We start from the raw sequence: 14,813 nt of genomic DNA, 5'->3' as shown, positions 1-14,813 counted from the left end.
AAATGTTTATAGAGAATTAACATCATTTCTATATAATTTCTTCCAGAAGAAGAAGTAACACTTCTTTACCCATTCAATGAAACTGGTATGACCATGATACCAAACCCAATGAAAGTACCAAAACACTCCAAAACTACAGATTAATATCCCTCATGAATAAAATGCAAAAATTCTTATAGAAATATTACCAAATAAAACTTAGTAATATATGAAAAGAATTAGATACCATGACCAAATGGGTTTACTCCAGGATGCAAAGTGATTCTCTGTTTGAAAAGTAATAAATGCAAGCTAATGAATTAACATGCTAGAGAAAAAAGTCACCAGATCATATCAACTGAAACAGAAAAAAATACAAAACATTACCCAAACCACAATACCAATTTATGATTAAAAAAAAAAAACCCTCAGAAAACTAGGAATGAAGGAGAACTTCCTCAACTTGATAAAGACATCTATAAAAAAACCAAGCTTTGGGGCTGGTGCACGGTGATGACCCAGAGAGATGTTATGGGGAGGGAGGTGGGAGGGGGGTTCACGTTTGGGAATGCATGTACACCCGTGGTGGATTCATGTCAATGTATGGCAAAACCAATACAGTATTGTAAAGTAAAATAAAGTAAAAATAAAAATTAAAAAAAACAACACAATATTTTTAAAAAAAAAACCCAAGCTAACATGGTACTTAATGTTGAAAGGTTGAACGCTTTCCCAAGATGAGGAACAAGTCAAGGAGTTCACTTTTGCCATTGCTGTTCTAGCCATTGTCATAAGACATGATAAGAAAATAAAGTTAGAAACTTGCAGACTGGAAAGGAAGAACTAAAATCTAATGTTCTCACAAAAATCTACTGGTGATTTTTCACTGAGGCTCTATTACCATATTGGAAATAAATAAAATGTCCGTCACGAGGTGAATGATTAAACTAATTGTGGTACATCCATTGAACAGACTCAGCAATGAAAAGGAATGATCTATTGATACCCACAACAACTTGAATGGATCACAAGTTGCTAAGTTGTGTCTGACTCTTTGTGACTCCATGGACACAAAGAGCACACTAGGCTCTTCTGTCTTCCACCATCTCCCAGGATTGTGTGAAAAACAGCTAATCTCAAAAAGTCATGAACTTCCCCATTTATGTGATTCCATTTATTCATTATTCTAGAAACGACAGAATTATAGAGATGCAAAACAGATTAATGACTTCCAGGGGCTGGGGATGGCAGAGGGAAGGGTGTATAACTATTAAGGGGTAGCAAGAAGGATCACTTTGTGTTGGCGAATTAGTTCTGCATCTTGATTACAGAAGTAGTTACAGGTGTGGTAAAATTAATAGACTCACACACACACACACATTGTGCCAACATAAAACTCCTGATTTTCATATAGTTATGTAAGGTGAAGTCACTGGAGAAAACTGGGTCAAGGGTATAAGAGGTTTCTCTGCACTATATTTTAACTTCCTGTTACTTTAAGAAAAGTTCAAAATAAAAAGTTAAAAAGTAATTCTAACTACATGCAAATATGGCTATACATAATAAATATAAGCATATGGTTATGAAAAAGGCAAACAAAATTACATGAGGTCATGCTGGCAAGAACTGTTCACCCAAGCTGAAAAGAAATTTACTAAATACAGAAGTAAGAACATTTGGAGCCCTCCACTCAATTTTAATTCACTTCTAGGGGATTAATAATATTCAACTGCAGAATGGTATAAATGCCCAGATAATAGCAAATATAATATTAGCTTAAACTTTAATGATCCATATTAACTGCCAGATGCTGATTTCCGTTTTGTTTTGTTTTGTGTTCACGTGTAAACTCAGTTCAATTCTTGTAACAACAGCATTATGTAGGTACTGCAATCATGCTCATTCTATAGATGAAGATACTACACCAGAAAAAAGATAAAAAGGAAATGTATAACTGTACTGGTATAAACATTTCCAAATAAAAATATATAAATGAGAAAAAAAAGGAGTGGTATAAGGATATCCAACCAGGCTTTGCTCTAAGGATGGCCATGGCTTGGGCCCAGTCTAGCTACTGACCTTGACATAGAAAATCCACTCCATCTGCACTGAAGAGAATCTTCCCCCTAGGCTTGTGCTCAGAGATCTTGGCAACTGGGAAAATCAGAGGTCGAGTAATGGCCAAGTTTGAGGGAATCCAGAGTGCTGCTCAGGCATGATCGAAAATCTGTACAAAAAATGGCTCTTGAATTTTATTTCTGTCTGGGTTCATATCAATTCCCAGTCAGCTCTCCAGAGAGGAGAGTGTTCCACCACATATAAATATTAAAACATCTCTTTAAGATGTTGGACACTTATGAGTACTAACATTAAAACTAGCTTTTACTGTGCTTTCTCATCCCACTGAGTATTTATTGTTTGAAAGGGTAAATACAGGAAAGCAATTGATCTAACAATGGCCTATTCTTGATTACTCACTGCATTAAATACAGAAATTATGAAGAAGAAACTTTGGAATCTGTCTCTAGCATCAGCAAAGATTATCTAATGAAAAGGTATGTGGCTTCGCCTAAAAGATTAATGCAAACCACAGGTCACAAGAGGCTTGGACTAAGTGTGGTAAATCAACACAAATCTAGCACTACTGCAGAGAAGTAGGTCCAAGCCTAAGGCTTCTGATATGTCTTTGTTCCTCCATAGCTTTGAGCAGGATGTTTTGCACCTATGGGTCATCTAATATTTTTTAATGGAATGAATAAATGAGGGAGAGAAGGATGGCAGGGTGTCTGGCAGGTGAGGAGCAACATGAATGCTCTTCGCATGCTTAGTGAATTCCAGCATTTTAAACATCAATCTACAGTGATAAGTGTATTTTGCATCATGTCCCAGTATTCACCCACATACATCCCCTGTATACATATGGCTCAGAGTTGAAAGAATCTCTCTGCAATGCAGGAGACCTGGGTTCAGTCCCTGGGTTGGGAAGATCCCCTGGAGAAGGGAATGGCAACCCACTCCAGTATTCTCACCTGGTGAAGTCCACAGACAGAGCAGCCTGGTGGGCTACATTCCATGGGGTCGCAAAGAGTCGGACATGACTGAGTGACTAACACTGTCACTTTCACATGCATTTTACATACATATATAACTTAAAGAAATTATGAAATAATTATTATTACAATCTATGATGCTCTTTTCTATTCTCGTCAATCCTATTTTCTTAAAAAAAATGTTGTCTGATTCCACTAAATTGATTTCAAGGTGTACAAACAGGTTACAACCTGCAGTGTGAAAATCCCTAGCATAGCAGGCAGCTCATGAATGGATTTTGGAGTCAGACCTGCACTGGGATCCTGGCTCTGTCAATGTATAATCCATAATACTACAGGTAAGTTTCTTAATTTCTCTGAGCTGCTAGCTTCACACTTGAAAGAGATACCTACTCTACAGAATTCCTGTTATCTTTTCAAAATATAAATATGAACAAGCCATCTCCAATTCAAGGGTTCCATGAAGCTCTTGAGTCTAAATGCTACATCTCAGATTATATGGCCTTTAACAACATGGCCTGAGTTCACCTTCATCTTTTTCCTCTAGTTCACCCTAATTTACATACCACACTCTAGTCTTCTGATACATGCGGTTCTCTAAATGTACCACGTCTTCTCACTGGACTTTTGTGTGTGCTCTTCTGCTTGCCGGATTAATTTCTACCTGTTCTTTAGGTCACGATATAGATTCCAAGGAGCCTTCTTTGACCACCCAGATCTGCATTCAGTGCCCTTCTCTTGGGGCTTCTATAGCCCCTTTGGCCCACCCTCCTCATAGCATATCACTGTTACTATTCTAATGTGTCAGCTGCATCCCTTCAGAGGACAGAAGATTCTGAATTCTATTCTGTTCTATTTGTGTTATCTATATGTCTAAAAATTATGTATATTCCCTCACATCTCTCAGTAAATAGGATAAATTAGATGAATATATCCTAAGGATCAGGACATTTATTTGAAAAGCAGTCAAGTCAGTGCTTACAGGACAGCCTTAAGAAATCAGTGTAGCCCTTTGCCAAGCATTCCTCAAATGTGCTCCCTTACTAGTAGTGATTGAGGATGGCACGGAGGTGGAGGTCTTGGAAATGGATGGGCATTGAGTACCAAATTTCCTTGCCTAGCTCATGCATAATAAAGGGGAATGTTGTCTACATTTGTCACTCCTGGAAGCTGACAACTTAGGCAGACATAAGTCTAGCAGAGTCCCAAGAGTAGGGCTCTCAGAGATGAAAAAAGAAAAATTAATGAGAACATCAAGTTTGAAAGAGAGGGGATACAGCAAAGTAGAGTTAATGGTATATCAGTTACTATTAGCACTTATCTGGCCATAGATTCTTTCATTAAGAGATTTCTCATTATTCTTTAAAAGTCACTTAAAAATTGATGGTAATATGTTTTAAGAAAAAAATCTGATTACTTTGCTCAACTGATGAATTTTAACTCTCTATGGATATGGCATTTATCACTGGGATTCCCAAACTGAAACAAGAGCACTTTGGCTGTTTGAAGAAACTAAAAAACACATCTCCAAGTAATCTACTGCATTCACTGTTCAAATCCCTACACACAGCCTCACAAAGCTGTGAACAGAAGTGAGAGAGAAAAAAAAAAGAGCAGTGAAATGAAAGCAAATGCAACAGGAAAAATCATGAGAGAAAGACTGGGGACAAACATCAACAGAGGCAACAACTGTGCATGACACAGCTGTGACTCAGTGAAATATTAATCCTCTGAAATTAAGAAACTGTTTGGGGAAGAGACATTGAAGATCCCTCATTGCCCCAGGAGCACAAGAAATGTTCATAGCTGGCCAGGAAGCTTTCCGGTTAACATTTTTTCTATATTTCATCATCCTTATCTTAGAATCTCCCCAAACAGACTTTTTCTGTACATTTTTAGTTTTCTAGGAAACTAAGAGTGTATGTCCCCCTTTGCTTTACTTCAGTGATATTAGAAGTTATTCAGACTGAGATCTGTCTGTCTCAGCTATAAAGGAGGACCTACATAATAAGAATAGCCTCCCAGGAGGAGTTAATGAAAATATTTTTTGGGGGGTTATACAGTGAGTATAACTTTTCCTTGGAAGGAAAGTTATGACCAACCTAGACAGCATATTCAAAAGCAGAGACATTACTTTGCCAAAAAAGGTCCATCTAGTCAAGGCTGTGGTTTTTCCAGTGGTCATGTATGGATGTGAAAGTTGGGCTGTGAAGAAAGCTGAGAGCCGAAGAATTGATGCTTTTGAATTGTGGTGTTGGAGAAGACTCTTGAGAGTCCCTTGGACTGCAAGGAGATCCAACCAGTCCATTCTGAAGGAGATCAGTCCTGGGTGTTCTTTGGAAGGAATGATGCTAAAGCTGAAGCTCCGGTACTTTGGCCACCTCACGCGAAGAACTGACTCATTGGAAAAGACTCTGATGCTGGGAGGGATTGGGGGCAGGAGGAGAAGGTAACAACAGAGGATGAGATGGCTGGATGGCATCACTGACTCGATGGACATGGGGTTTGGGTGAACTCCGGGAGTTGGTGATGGACAGGGAGGCCTGGTGTGCTGCGATTCATGGGGCCCCAAAGAGTTGGACACAACTGAGCCACTGAACTGAACTGAACTGACAGTGAGTAATTTTGCTGTATAGCAGAATTTAGCACAACATTGCAACTCAACTATACTTCACTTAAAAAAAGAATATATTTGAACAGAGTGCTATGTAGCATCAATCTATAACTTTTGTGTTATTAAAGAGAAGTAAAAAAAACAAAGGAAGAGAATTTAGAGGTAATCTGTGGTAGTTTCCATGGAGTGATTCCCTAAAAGCTACTAGAATTCCCTTCTCCCTTTGCTTACTGGAACTATGCAACAATATTTCTCAGTACCATGTTGCAACTTCAAAGACTTAATAAATACAGGTTTTGACAATGAGAATTTGTTGTGGTCTTTTGGAAAATATTTTCAAAGGGATGAACTTGACTGGCTCATTTCATTGGCCATTTATACCTTTTCCGTACTTTCTTCTTGGAGAGTGGACGTGAAGTCTGGAGCTACAAGAGCTATCTGAGAATCATGAGGCAACATGAGAAAAAGACCTAACTACTGAAGAAAAAAAGAAAAAAGCCGACTTTATGAGGGCCAGGACCACCTACATTCCTTAAAAGTTGAGACAAATATATCAGTTGGGTTTTCTATTGTTTACAGCCAAACAGGATCTGACTGGATCCACTATTGCTATTGACACCTCTTCTGAGGCCCCTAGAAATTCAGCTACTCCATTCTATGGACAATGTTGAGCCCAACTTTGAACCAAATGAACATAGGAATAACGAGGTAAGGAAGATAGCATTAGTTCTGATGACAAACTTTGGGATATCTAACATAAGTGTTAGTCACTCAGTTGTGTCTGACTCTGTGATCCCATGGACTATAGTCCACCAGGCTTCTCTGTCCATGGGATTCTCCAGGCAAGAATATTGGACTGGGAAGCCATTCCCTTCTCCAGGGGATCTTCCTGACCCAGGGAGTGAACCTGAGTCTCTCGCATTGCAGGCAGATTTTTTTTACCATCTGAGCCACCAGGGAAGCCTAGGAACATCTGATGAGTCATGATATTTAACAGCTGACACAGGAGCTAAATGTGTAATAAAAGTAGCTAAGTACAGTCCTCACTTATGCTGGTGATAAGACTGAGCTAGGAGAATCTTAACTGTTTTCTAGGTTTTTGCCTTTTCTCCTCACACTCTTTATGACTGCTTCTACTTTTTGTTTTTGATGACTGAAACATGCCAGCAGGAGTTTGGACTGACATTAGGAATTAACCACTGACTACTTGAATTTAACAGTTTCCCAAATCTATGACTTTGAAGAGTCAATAGCCAGATATAATCAACAACCCTCCTAAACAGTTATATTTAATTCAATAAACTTGTTGCTATATAACTACTAGATTGGTAAATCTAGGTAAATCCTAGATTGGTAAATCCTAGGACTACTAGATTGGTAAATCAAAGGTTCTTGCAAGAACAGTGTATATTAATATCAGTAAGATATCTGACAGTCTTCCATGATGTTCATGGATGAACCAAGAATGCACACCAGCTAAACAGCAGACTGGATTAATAGTTAACTGAACATCTGAAATAGCATTGATTAATGGAGGTCTCAGGTGATGAGTTGCAGGGATTATACTTGACATTGATCAATGATCCTATCAATGACATACACGAGTCCACACTGATTAAATATGAGAATGGTATAAACCTAGCAGGGCTAGCTAATATACTGGAGGACAAAAATCAATACTTTAAAATATCTTTATTGGCTACAAAAATTGGCCAACAGAACAAGCAAATATTTAACTTGGTGCAATAAAAGCCAATAATGACAGCTAATAAAAAAGTTTAGGCTGCATTAACAAGTGTAAAGGACTAAGACCAAAGGATCTAAGAGTCCCAAAGATTTCTGTGTTTTCTAGCCATATCTGAAACAGTACCCAACTGTGCATGGTGTCCTCAACAGAGGGCAGTTGGCAGTTATAAGTTCAAGAGACTTGAGCGTAGGCAGAATATGGCTACTAAGAAGGCTAAAGATGTCCATTATAAGACTAAAATAGCCAGGGGCGTTTATACTGAAGAAATGACTATACTGCTCAAGGTTATGTGCTTGTTTTCTTCATCCTTGTAAAGCCAGCTCTGAGCACAGAGCCTGCCTCATGTTTTGACTTCAATAAATATTTATAAATGAAGGTGATAGCAGCCATGTCAAATCTGAAGGGCTAAAAGTGAGGTTTAGATGCTGTGTCTAGGTAGGCTAATCTTACCTCTGGTCTCTCCTAAACAACTGTCTCCTAGTTTTAAGCTAAGGTTTTTGGCTGCTTTTTATTTTCTCCCATTTTCAATGCCACTCTCTTAATCCAGACCCTTACCATCCCTCACTACTGTAATCGTATCTTCATTTGTCTAACCATCTAACCATCTTCTTGTTTGTCTGCCATCAAACTGGCAGAGCTATTTCCTCCAAATACAGATCTATCAGCTCATTCTCCAGTTATGGCATTTTGATGGTTCCCACTGTACACAGGATTCCCCACTCCCACACACTACTGCTCATTCTTCTGTAGCCCAGGGAAGGCAGCACTATTCAGGCATAATTTCAGAACCCTTCTTACCATAGATCTGCAGACAGCTACCACCAATCATAAGGTGTGAATACAGGATGGAACCTATTCATGCACAACCTGGCTCCAATCTTCTTATTTTTCTTTCTAGATCATATGTCTATTCTTTGGAACACTGGAAGACTACCTGATACTAATTTTCACCCATGTAGATTTGACCTGGACAGAAATTTCTTAGGATAATTGTAACTGTAGCCAGATTCATCTTCTGTCATTTTCCTTCCCATCCACTCTCCATGTTCTGAGCTTCCCTAATGTGCCCTGTTCTTTCCAGCCACTTCACCCCTGTGCATGCTAACTTGTCTATAAGGAAAACAATCTTTTTTTCTGTATCTGATCAATTTGTATGAATTCTTCCAGAACCAGTTCAGATATCATTTCCGTTTGGAGACCTTTCATGAGCAGCTGAGTTAGAAAAGCTTTTTCTTCTGTTTATGTTAAATTGTAATTATCTATTTCTATATGTGTTGATCTCCTCCTCCCTAGAATATAATTTTCTCTGGAATGGAACCACCTCTTAGTCATCTTTTTAAAATTCCTAGAGCTTGAGACAGTAGCTAGAACACAAACACTCACTCACTGAGTGACTGAAAGACTGTATAGATGATTAAATGAATGACAGGCCTCTAACTGTAAATAAGATAGGCTTAGAGCTCAGAGTTCCCGCCTATGAGCACCACATCAACTTTATTAGACTTACTAGGACCCAGGCATGTTGGAGAGTTCAGAATTTCATTGATAAAAACAAGTAATAATGATGATGATGATAGCTAACATTATTGAATGCTTATTATACGCTGAAGCAGAAACTGCTTAAGATTTAAAGAACAAGGAGTAGAACAAATCTTAAATATGGTTAAAGATAAGAACAGAATAAAGATAATTCTGAGTATAGTTACACTTTGATATGTTACCCCAAAATATGACAACTGTCTAAAACTCCACCTAAAGAACTTTAGATCATTTATTAATACAGAGAGGTTAGACCCAAAGGAAAGAATATTCATTACACATGTCTGAGCTATGCAGTAAAAAAAAAAAAAATATATATATATATATATATATACACACACACATTATATATATATATATATACACACACACACATTATATATATATATTATATATATATATATATTTTCTGATATCATTCTACTGTGGCTACAGTTACAATTATCCTAAGAAATTTCTGTCCAGGTCAAATCTACATGGGTGAAAATTAGTATCAGGTAGAGTCTTCCAGTGTTCCAAAGAACAGCCATATGATCTAGAAAGAAAAATAAGCCTTTGGTGACAAAAATTTGAGGAGTAGAAGTGCTAACTGTTATATGCTCCTCTTAGAAACTTACAAGGTATGTTAGTTATTGGGGATAAGAAGACAGAAGTAAGAAAACCTATTCAATATGGCTTAACCCAGACCTTTTCACACACATTTGAACAATGAATTTTTTTTTATTAGAATGCTTAGTATTTATTTTCATGGAATTAGAATCAGAAACATCGGCTTTGGAGGTTCATAGAAACAGTTCTGCACTGGAATTCTAGCAGAGGGCACTTGCCAATGGGTTTGCAATGAAGACCTATCTGATTCAGAGAAGGTAAGATTGGCTTTTGTCGGGGCCAGAAGAGACTCATGCCTGGTCCCATCATTTATGTAACAAAAATTCAACCCTTTATTAAGGCTTGGCAGTCCTTTGAATTAACAGTTCTGTTATGGCTGTCTCACACACTCTCACACAGTCACAGGAATTTATATTTTCATTTTATCCCAAAGAAAAACTTGACCATCTTTCTTTAATACTATCAACCTGGAAGCTTGACAGTAAGGATTAAAAATTGCTCCTTCCTTCCCACTTGGTTATTGGAAAGGCTCTGAAAGGTAATCAGTCTTGTGAAGCTGCACTTTACAGTCTGCATAAAAACGCCATGATTTTCCTTCCTCTCCCCAACCTAATTGAAAGTGCATAATATCACCCAGCTGGGGAAATGTAAATGGTAAACATATACAATATATCATGCTATCACACAAAAGCTGGTTACTAATAGGGACTGGGTGGTTGTCAGGACCAAAGGGAATCTGGAAAACAAGTCTTTTTTTTTTTTTTTTCATCTAGAGTGAGAGTTCTTTGTGCCTGCCACCCAGCACCCCCCTCCCCCGCAACACATACCTCCTCCCTCCAGACTTCAAGTTACAGCAGATTAAACCAAGGTCAGTCAACTCATTCCTTGTGTGTGTAATTCCAAGGGTCACCTAACAATGTATATTGACTAACACTCTCTTATACCACCCTTTCAAGAAATGAGGCATTTTGCTTCTGGCAGGAGGTGGGGTTGGAATCATTCTGCTCCCTACCTACTTTGATTATACTGACAGATGGTCCTATTATCTCTTTCCTCAGCTGCTAAACCTTAAGATCCTTGGCCTTGTCACCTCTTATCTTCCTCTACTTCATCAAACTCCTGTTGCAAAGATTATCTCCTTTTCTACCTCTGATCACCCAGGAATATCTATACCGGATCACACATGCCTTCAGTAGAAAATCTCAATCATTTCAAAGTCTTCTGCAATTCAGAGGTTATCCACAATTATACCGACTTAGAAATCAACACTTTCTTCTCTGACCCCTCACCTTCAAGAGTCATGCCATCTTCTAGAATCCATCTTTTATAGTAGGACTCTTAGGAGAAAGGATAACATCCCTTCAAAGTTTTCATCACCAGTCCTCTGTTATAGCATTCCTTCAAAAATTGCTCCCTGTTGCCTCATGAACTCAACTACTGCTATTCATTCATGCCACCTTATAACTGGCAATTGTTTTATTTTTGATGGCTGATACCTTACGGGTAGGTCAAAGTATAGCACTTGTCAAGGGTACTATGTCATTTCAATTTTAACAGGTTGAAGGATATATTTTTATCTGCTTCAGCAGTGGAGATAATTTGAAACTTACTGAATTAAAACCACATTCATCTTTCAATAAGTTACATTACCTGTCAGCTGGCACTGGTGGATGGTATGGCTTGTTGACCTTGGCATAGAGACTCTCTAAGTGGTCTCTCTCTGGAGACAGTGGACGGCCATCTCGAGGGTAGCCCAGTGGTCCAGCCCGAGGCGGAGATGGAGACCTGTAGACATTTGCTGATGTACATGGTTCCCGGAAGTGGTTCACTCTGGCATAGTTGGGGTCCACTTCATCATCGTCCATATCATGCAGTGATCCAATTGCACCAGTAGCATAATCAATAAGACCTCTTGCCTGCTTTTCCCTTAGCTCCTGATGTTTTGCTCCAATCCTGGAAAATGTCGAACAAGATGTATGTGAGTTTAAATGCTTATACAATGATAGACTCTCGTGAATCTATGTTAATTACTTCTTGTCAGTTACTTAACTGCCACTTTTCTGGATACTGAAGATCACACCGTGCAGAAATGCTAAGAGCAAACTCCACAGGATTCATTTTATTTGTTACATATGCTTCCCTAGTGGCTCTGACAGTAAAGAATAAGCCTGCAATGCGGGAGATCCGGGTTCGATTCCTGAGTTGGGAAAGTCCCCTGGAGAAGGGAATGGCAACCCATTTCAGTATTCTTGATTGGAAAATCTCATGGACAGAGGAGCCTGGCTGGCTACAATCCATGAGTTCACAAGGAGTCAGACACGACTGAATGACTAACACTTTATTTGTTACAGGGTCTGGAAGATCCCCTGGAGAAGGAAATGGCAACCCACTCCAGTATTCTCGGCTGGGAAATCCCAGGGACAGAGGAGCCTGGTGGATTGCAGTTCATGGGGTCGCAAAATAGTTGGACATGACTTAACAACTAAACAACACCAGCTTTACTTTTATAGCAATGCTGCTGCTGCTGCTAAGTCACTTCAGTCGTGTCCGACTCTGTGCGACCCCAGAGACGGCAGCCCACCAGGCTCCCCCGTCCCTGGGATGCTCCAGGCAAGAATACTGAAGTGGGTTGCCATTTCCTTCTCCAATGCAGTTATTTAAACATTTTGTCTGCTGATGACTAGGCTGATTACAGAGTCAGAGGCTGATTTTTATTAACATTTTTTCTCTATAAATGGGCTGTGCTCATGGGAACAGTCCATCTTTGGTGTAATATTCTAGAAGCCTACCTTGGGAAAGGGATGCACATCAAAGAGCCCATCAGAATCTTACACTTTGTCTGTGACTTTCTTATTTGGTGCCTTTGATTTTTAGTGTTTTCTTCTAAAGAAAAGCGCTTGCAAAAATTGATTTAACTATGAAAAAGAAACTACAGAGGCTTTCTGGTCACTAAAAGCAGTGGTATCAGAGATAATTTATAAGAGACTGTAAGTTTTTGGTTACACAAATGGGGATCATTGTGTTTCATTATACAGGGACTAGGGACAGAGTAAAAGAGTGAAATTAATAGGCTCCTGACAGAGATGAATTGGCACATATAAGTGAATTAAACACCATTACTGGCAGAACTCCACAGCACTAAAGCCTTTAGTGATATTACAAAATGCTACTGCTAATCAGTGTACCGTGTAGACTACCGGGAATGCGAGCAGTAAAATACAGTTCAGTGTATTCCAAACCCATCTGAATTTTGAGAATTTGACATTTAATCTGGAAAGTGTTAGACTGGATCTCCTAAATTTCCAGTTGCATGTGAAAATGGACAAGTCACTGTGGCATCTTAGTGGATGACGGTGATATGATGGTGTCAGGAGGTGTTCTCCACTAAAGAGGAAAGAATGCGACCTCATATCACCGGGCAAATAAGGTGCATTGAGTACAGGAGGAGAAAAGTAAGACAATGCTGGCTCAGGAGGTGAAAGAAAGACTCAAGAAAGGATGGGGATAAATCTGAAGACCTGGGCTCTGAGAATATGAAAGGATTGTGGGCTAAAAGTGAAAGATCTATATCTGCCTAGAAATATATATTGAAGGCCTACATGAGTGAAAAAATAAAAAACTGAATTCCCTATCTTTTCCTCTTCAAATAAAAACAGCTGTTTTTGCACACAGCAGCTATTTTTATTTTATAGAATATCAAACTCTTTGTAAAAATCTTTAAAAGCCACGATCTTTCAAGGTATTTTCCTTTTGGTAGAATGGCTTTTTCCCCTACTTTGAGTAAAGAGGAGGAAGAAAAGATAAAAATATGAAGAAGAAGGTATAGGACAAAAAAACAGTATCTTCAATCACAACAGATGAAAATAAATGCCATGATATATTATTGCATATCTCTTTTGACTAGGTCAAATTATGTACCCTACACATAAGTAATGAGACGAATTTATATTTTGTGCAAAGGGGAGCTTGAATCTCCAAGGGATGTTGAATGAAGATGAAAGGAAGATTACACAGTAGGGTACCTGTCAAGAGGCCCTGCCCGTCCTCTTTCAATGCACGTTAGTCCCAGATTCATGAATGTTTGTTTTGAATAATTTTTGATGGAGAAGATAACATGCCCCATTCTGTAACAAAATAATCTTTCTAGGGATGGTGCAGACTGGATTATCAGAGGATGCTTGCTGCACTGTGATGGCAGGGATGGATATCCATTGCAAATAGAGAATAGGACATCAATAAAGTGGGTGTGGGGGGGTTGTGTGGTTGCTATTCCTCCTAAGTGGGAGACCTCCTAGATAAATCACTCAGTGGAAAGATGAACATCTTATGGTTGCCACACGGGGCTACGCTTACGCATTAATGAAAAAGGAAAACACCAAGCTTGATTTTTCAAAGAATCACAGAAACAGAACACAAGACTCTGTATTCCTTATTTTATCACTCTCTTTCTCAGAGGTTTTCTCATTAATTAAGCTTGCTGAGTATGTAAAGATTCCCGGATGAAAAGTATTCCATATATGCAAAGCAGTATTTTATCTTGTACTTTTTCTTTCTAAAACCAAATTTCTCCTTGATCTTTTCTGTGCCACTGAGTGCTTCAGTAACTAATTTCATATTAATCACTCAGTAGGTGAAACAGTAATTTCTCTGAACCGCCATTATTATGCCATATATCAGGATCTCTCCATGTGGGGGAGGACAAGGCAATCTCTGAAAAGGGGTATATGGAAGCAGAAAAGACTCTCTCAAGAGAGAAATGTCAAGGAAATAGACATTTCTTTTTTTGGTTGTTCTGACCTCTCTCTGCCCCAATTCAGTGTGAGAATTCTAATTGTTTATAGTCATTTCCACGTAGACGTCTCTTTACCACTGGGAACTCAACCTGTTAAAATATCTATTTTTCAAAATAGTCCTGGATAGTATTCCCTTTTTATTGGATGGTACCACCAGCTTCCTCATTCTCCCCAGCACACTGCCTTTGAATTGTTTCAATCTCCCTCTCTTTTCCCCTACAAAAACGTTGTTGTTTCTTTTTTCCATTATAACTCTTGGATAGCTTATTTTATTTCCATTTCTATAGCCACAGACTAGTGTCCAGGCTTTATATTGCCTGGTCTGCACCATCCAGCATGGTAGGCATTAACTGTATTGAGGCTACATAAATTTAAACTGGAATTAATTACAATTTTTGAACATTTAAAATTCAGTTTCTCAGTTTCGTAAGCCACATAGCAAGTACTCAACAGCTAAATGTGCTCGGGACTTCTATATTGGA

General features: G+C 38.6%; 1 protein-coding gene across 1 annotated transcript in view; it reads right to left on the bottom strand.

Moving 5' to 3' along the window:
- PARD3B (par-3 family cell polarity regulator beta) overlaps positions 1-14,813 on the bottom strand; it is a 1,141,780-nt gene that overhangs the window by 174,973 nt on the left and 951,994 nt on the right. Inside the window, exon 20 of the mRNA XM_052664164.1 lies at positions 11,189-11,491. Coding sequence (XP_052520124.1) covers positions 11,189-11,491 — 303 coding nt within the window. The remainder of the gene's footprint in view (positions 1-11,188; positions 11,492-14,813) is intronic.

This window comes from Budorcas taxicolor, chromosome 2 (assembly GCF_023091745.1).
Source record: "Budorcas taxicolor isolate Tak-1 chromosome 2, Takin1.1, whole genome shotgun sequence".
Lineage (NCBI taxonomy): Eukaryota > Metazoa > Chordata > Mammalia > Artiodactyla > Bovidae > Budorcas > Budorcas taxicolor.
Note: the sequence above shows the minus strand (reverse complement) of the source record. Positions and strands in the feature narration are given on the sequence as shown.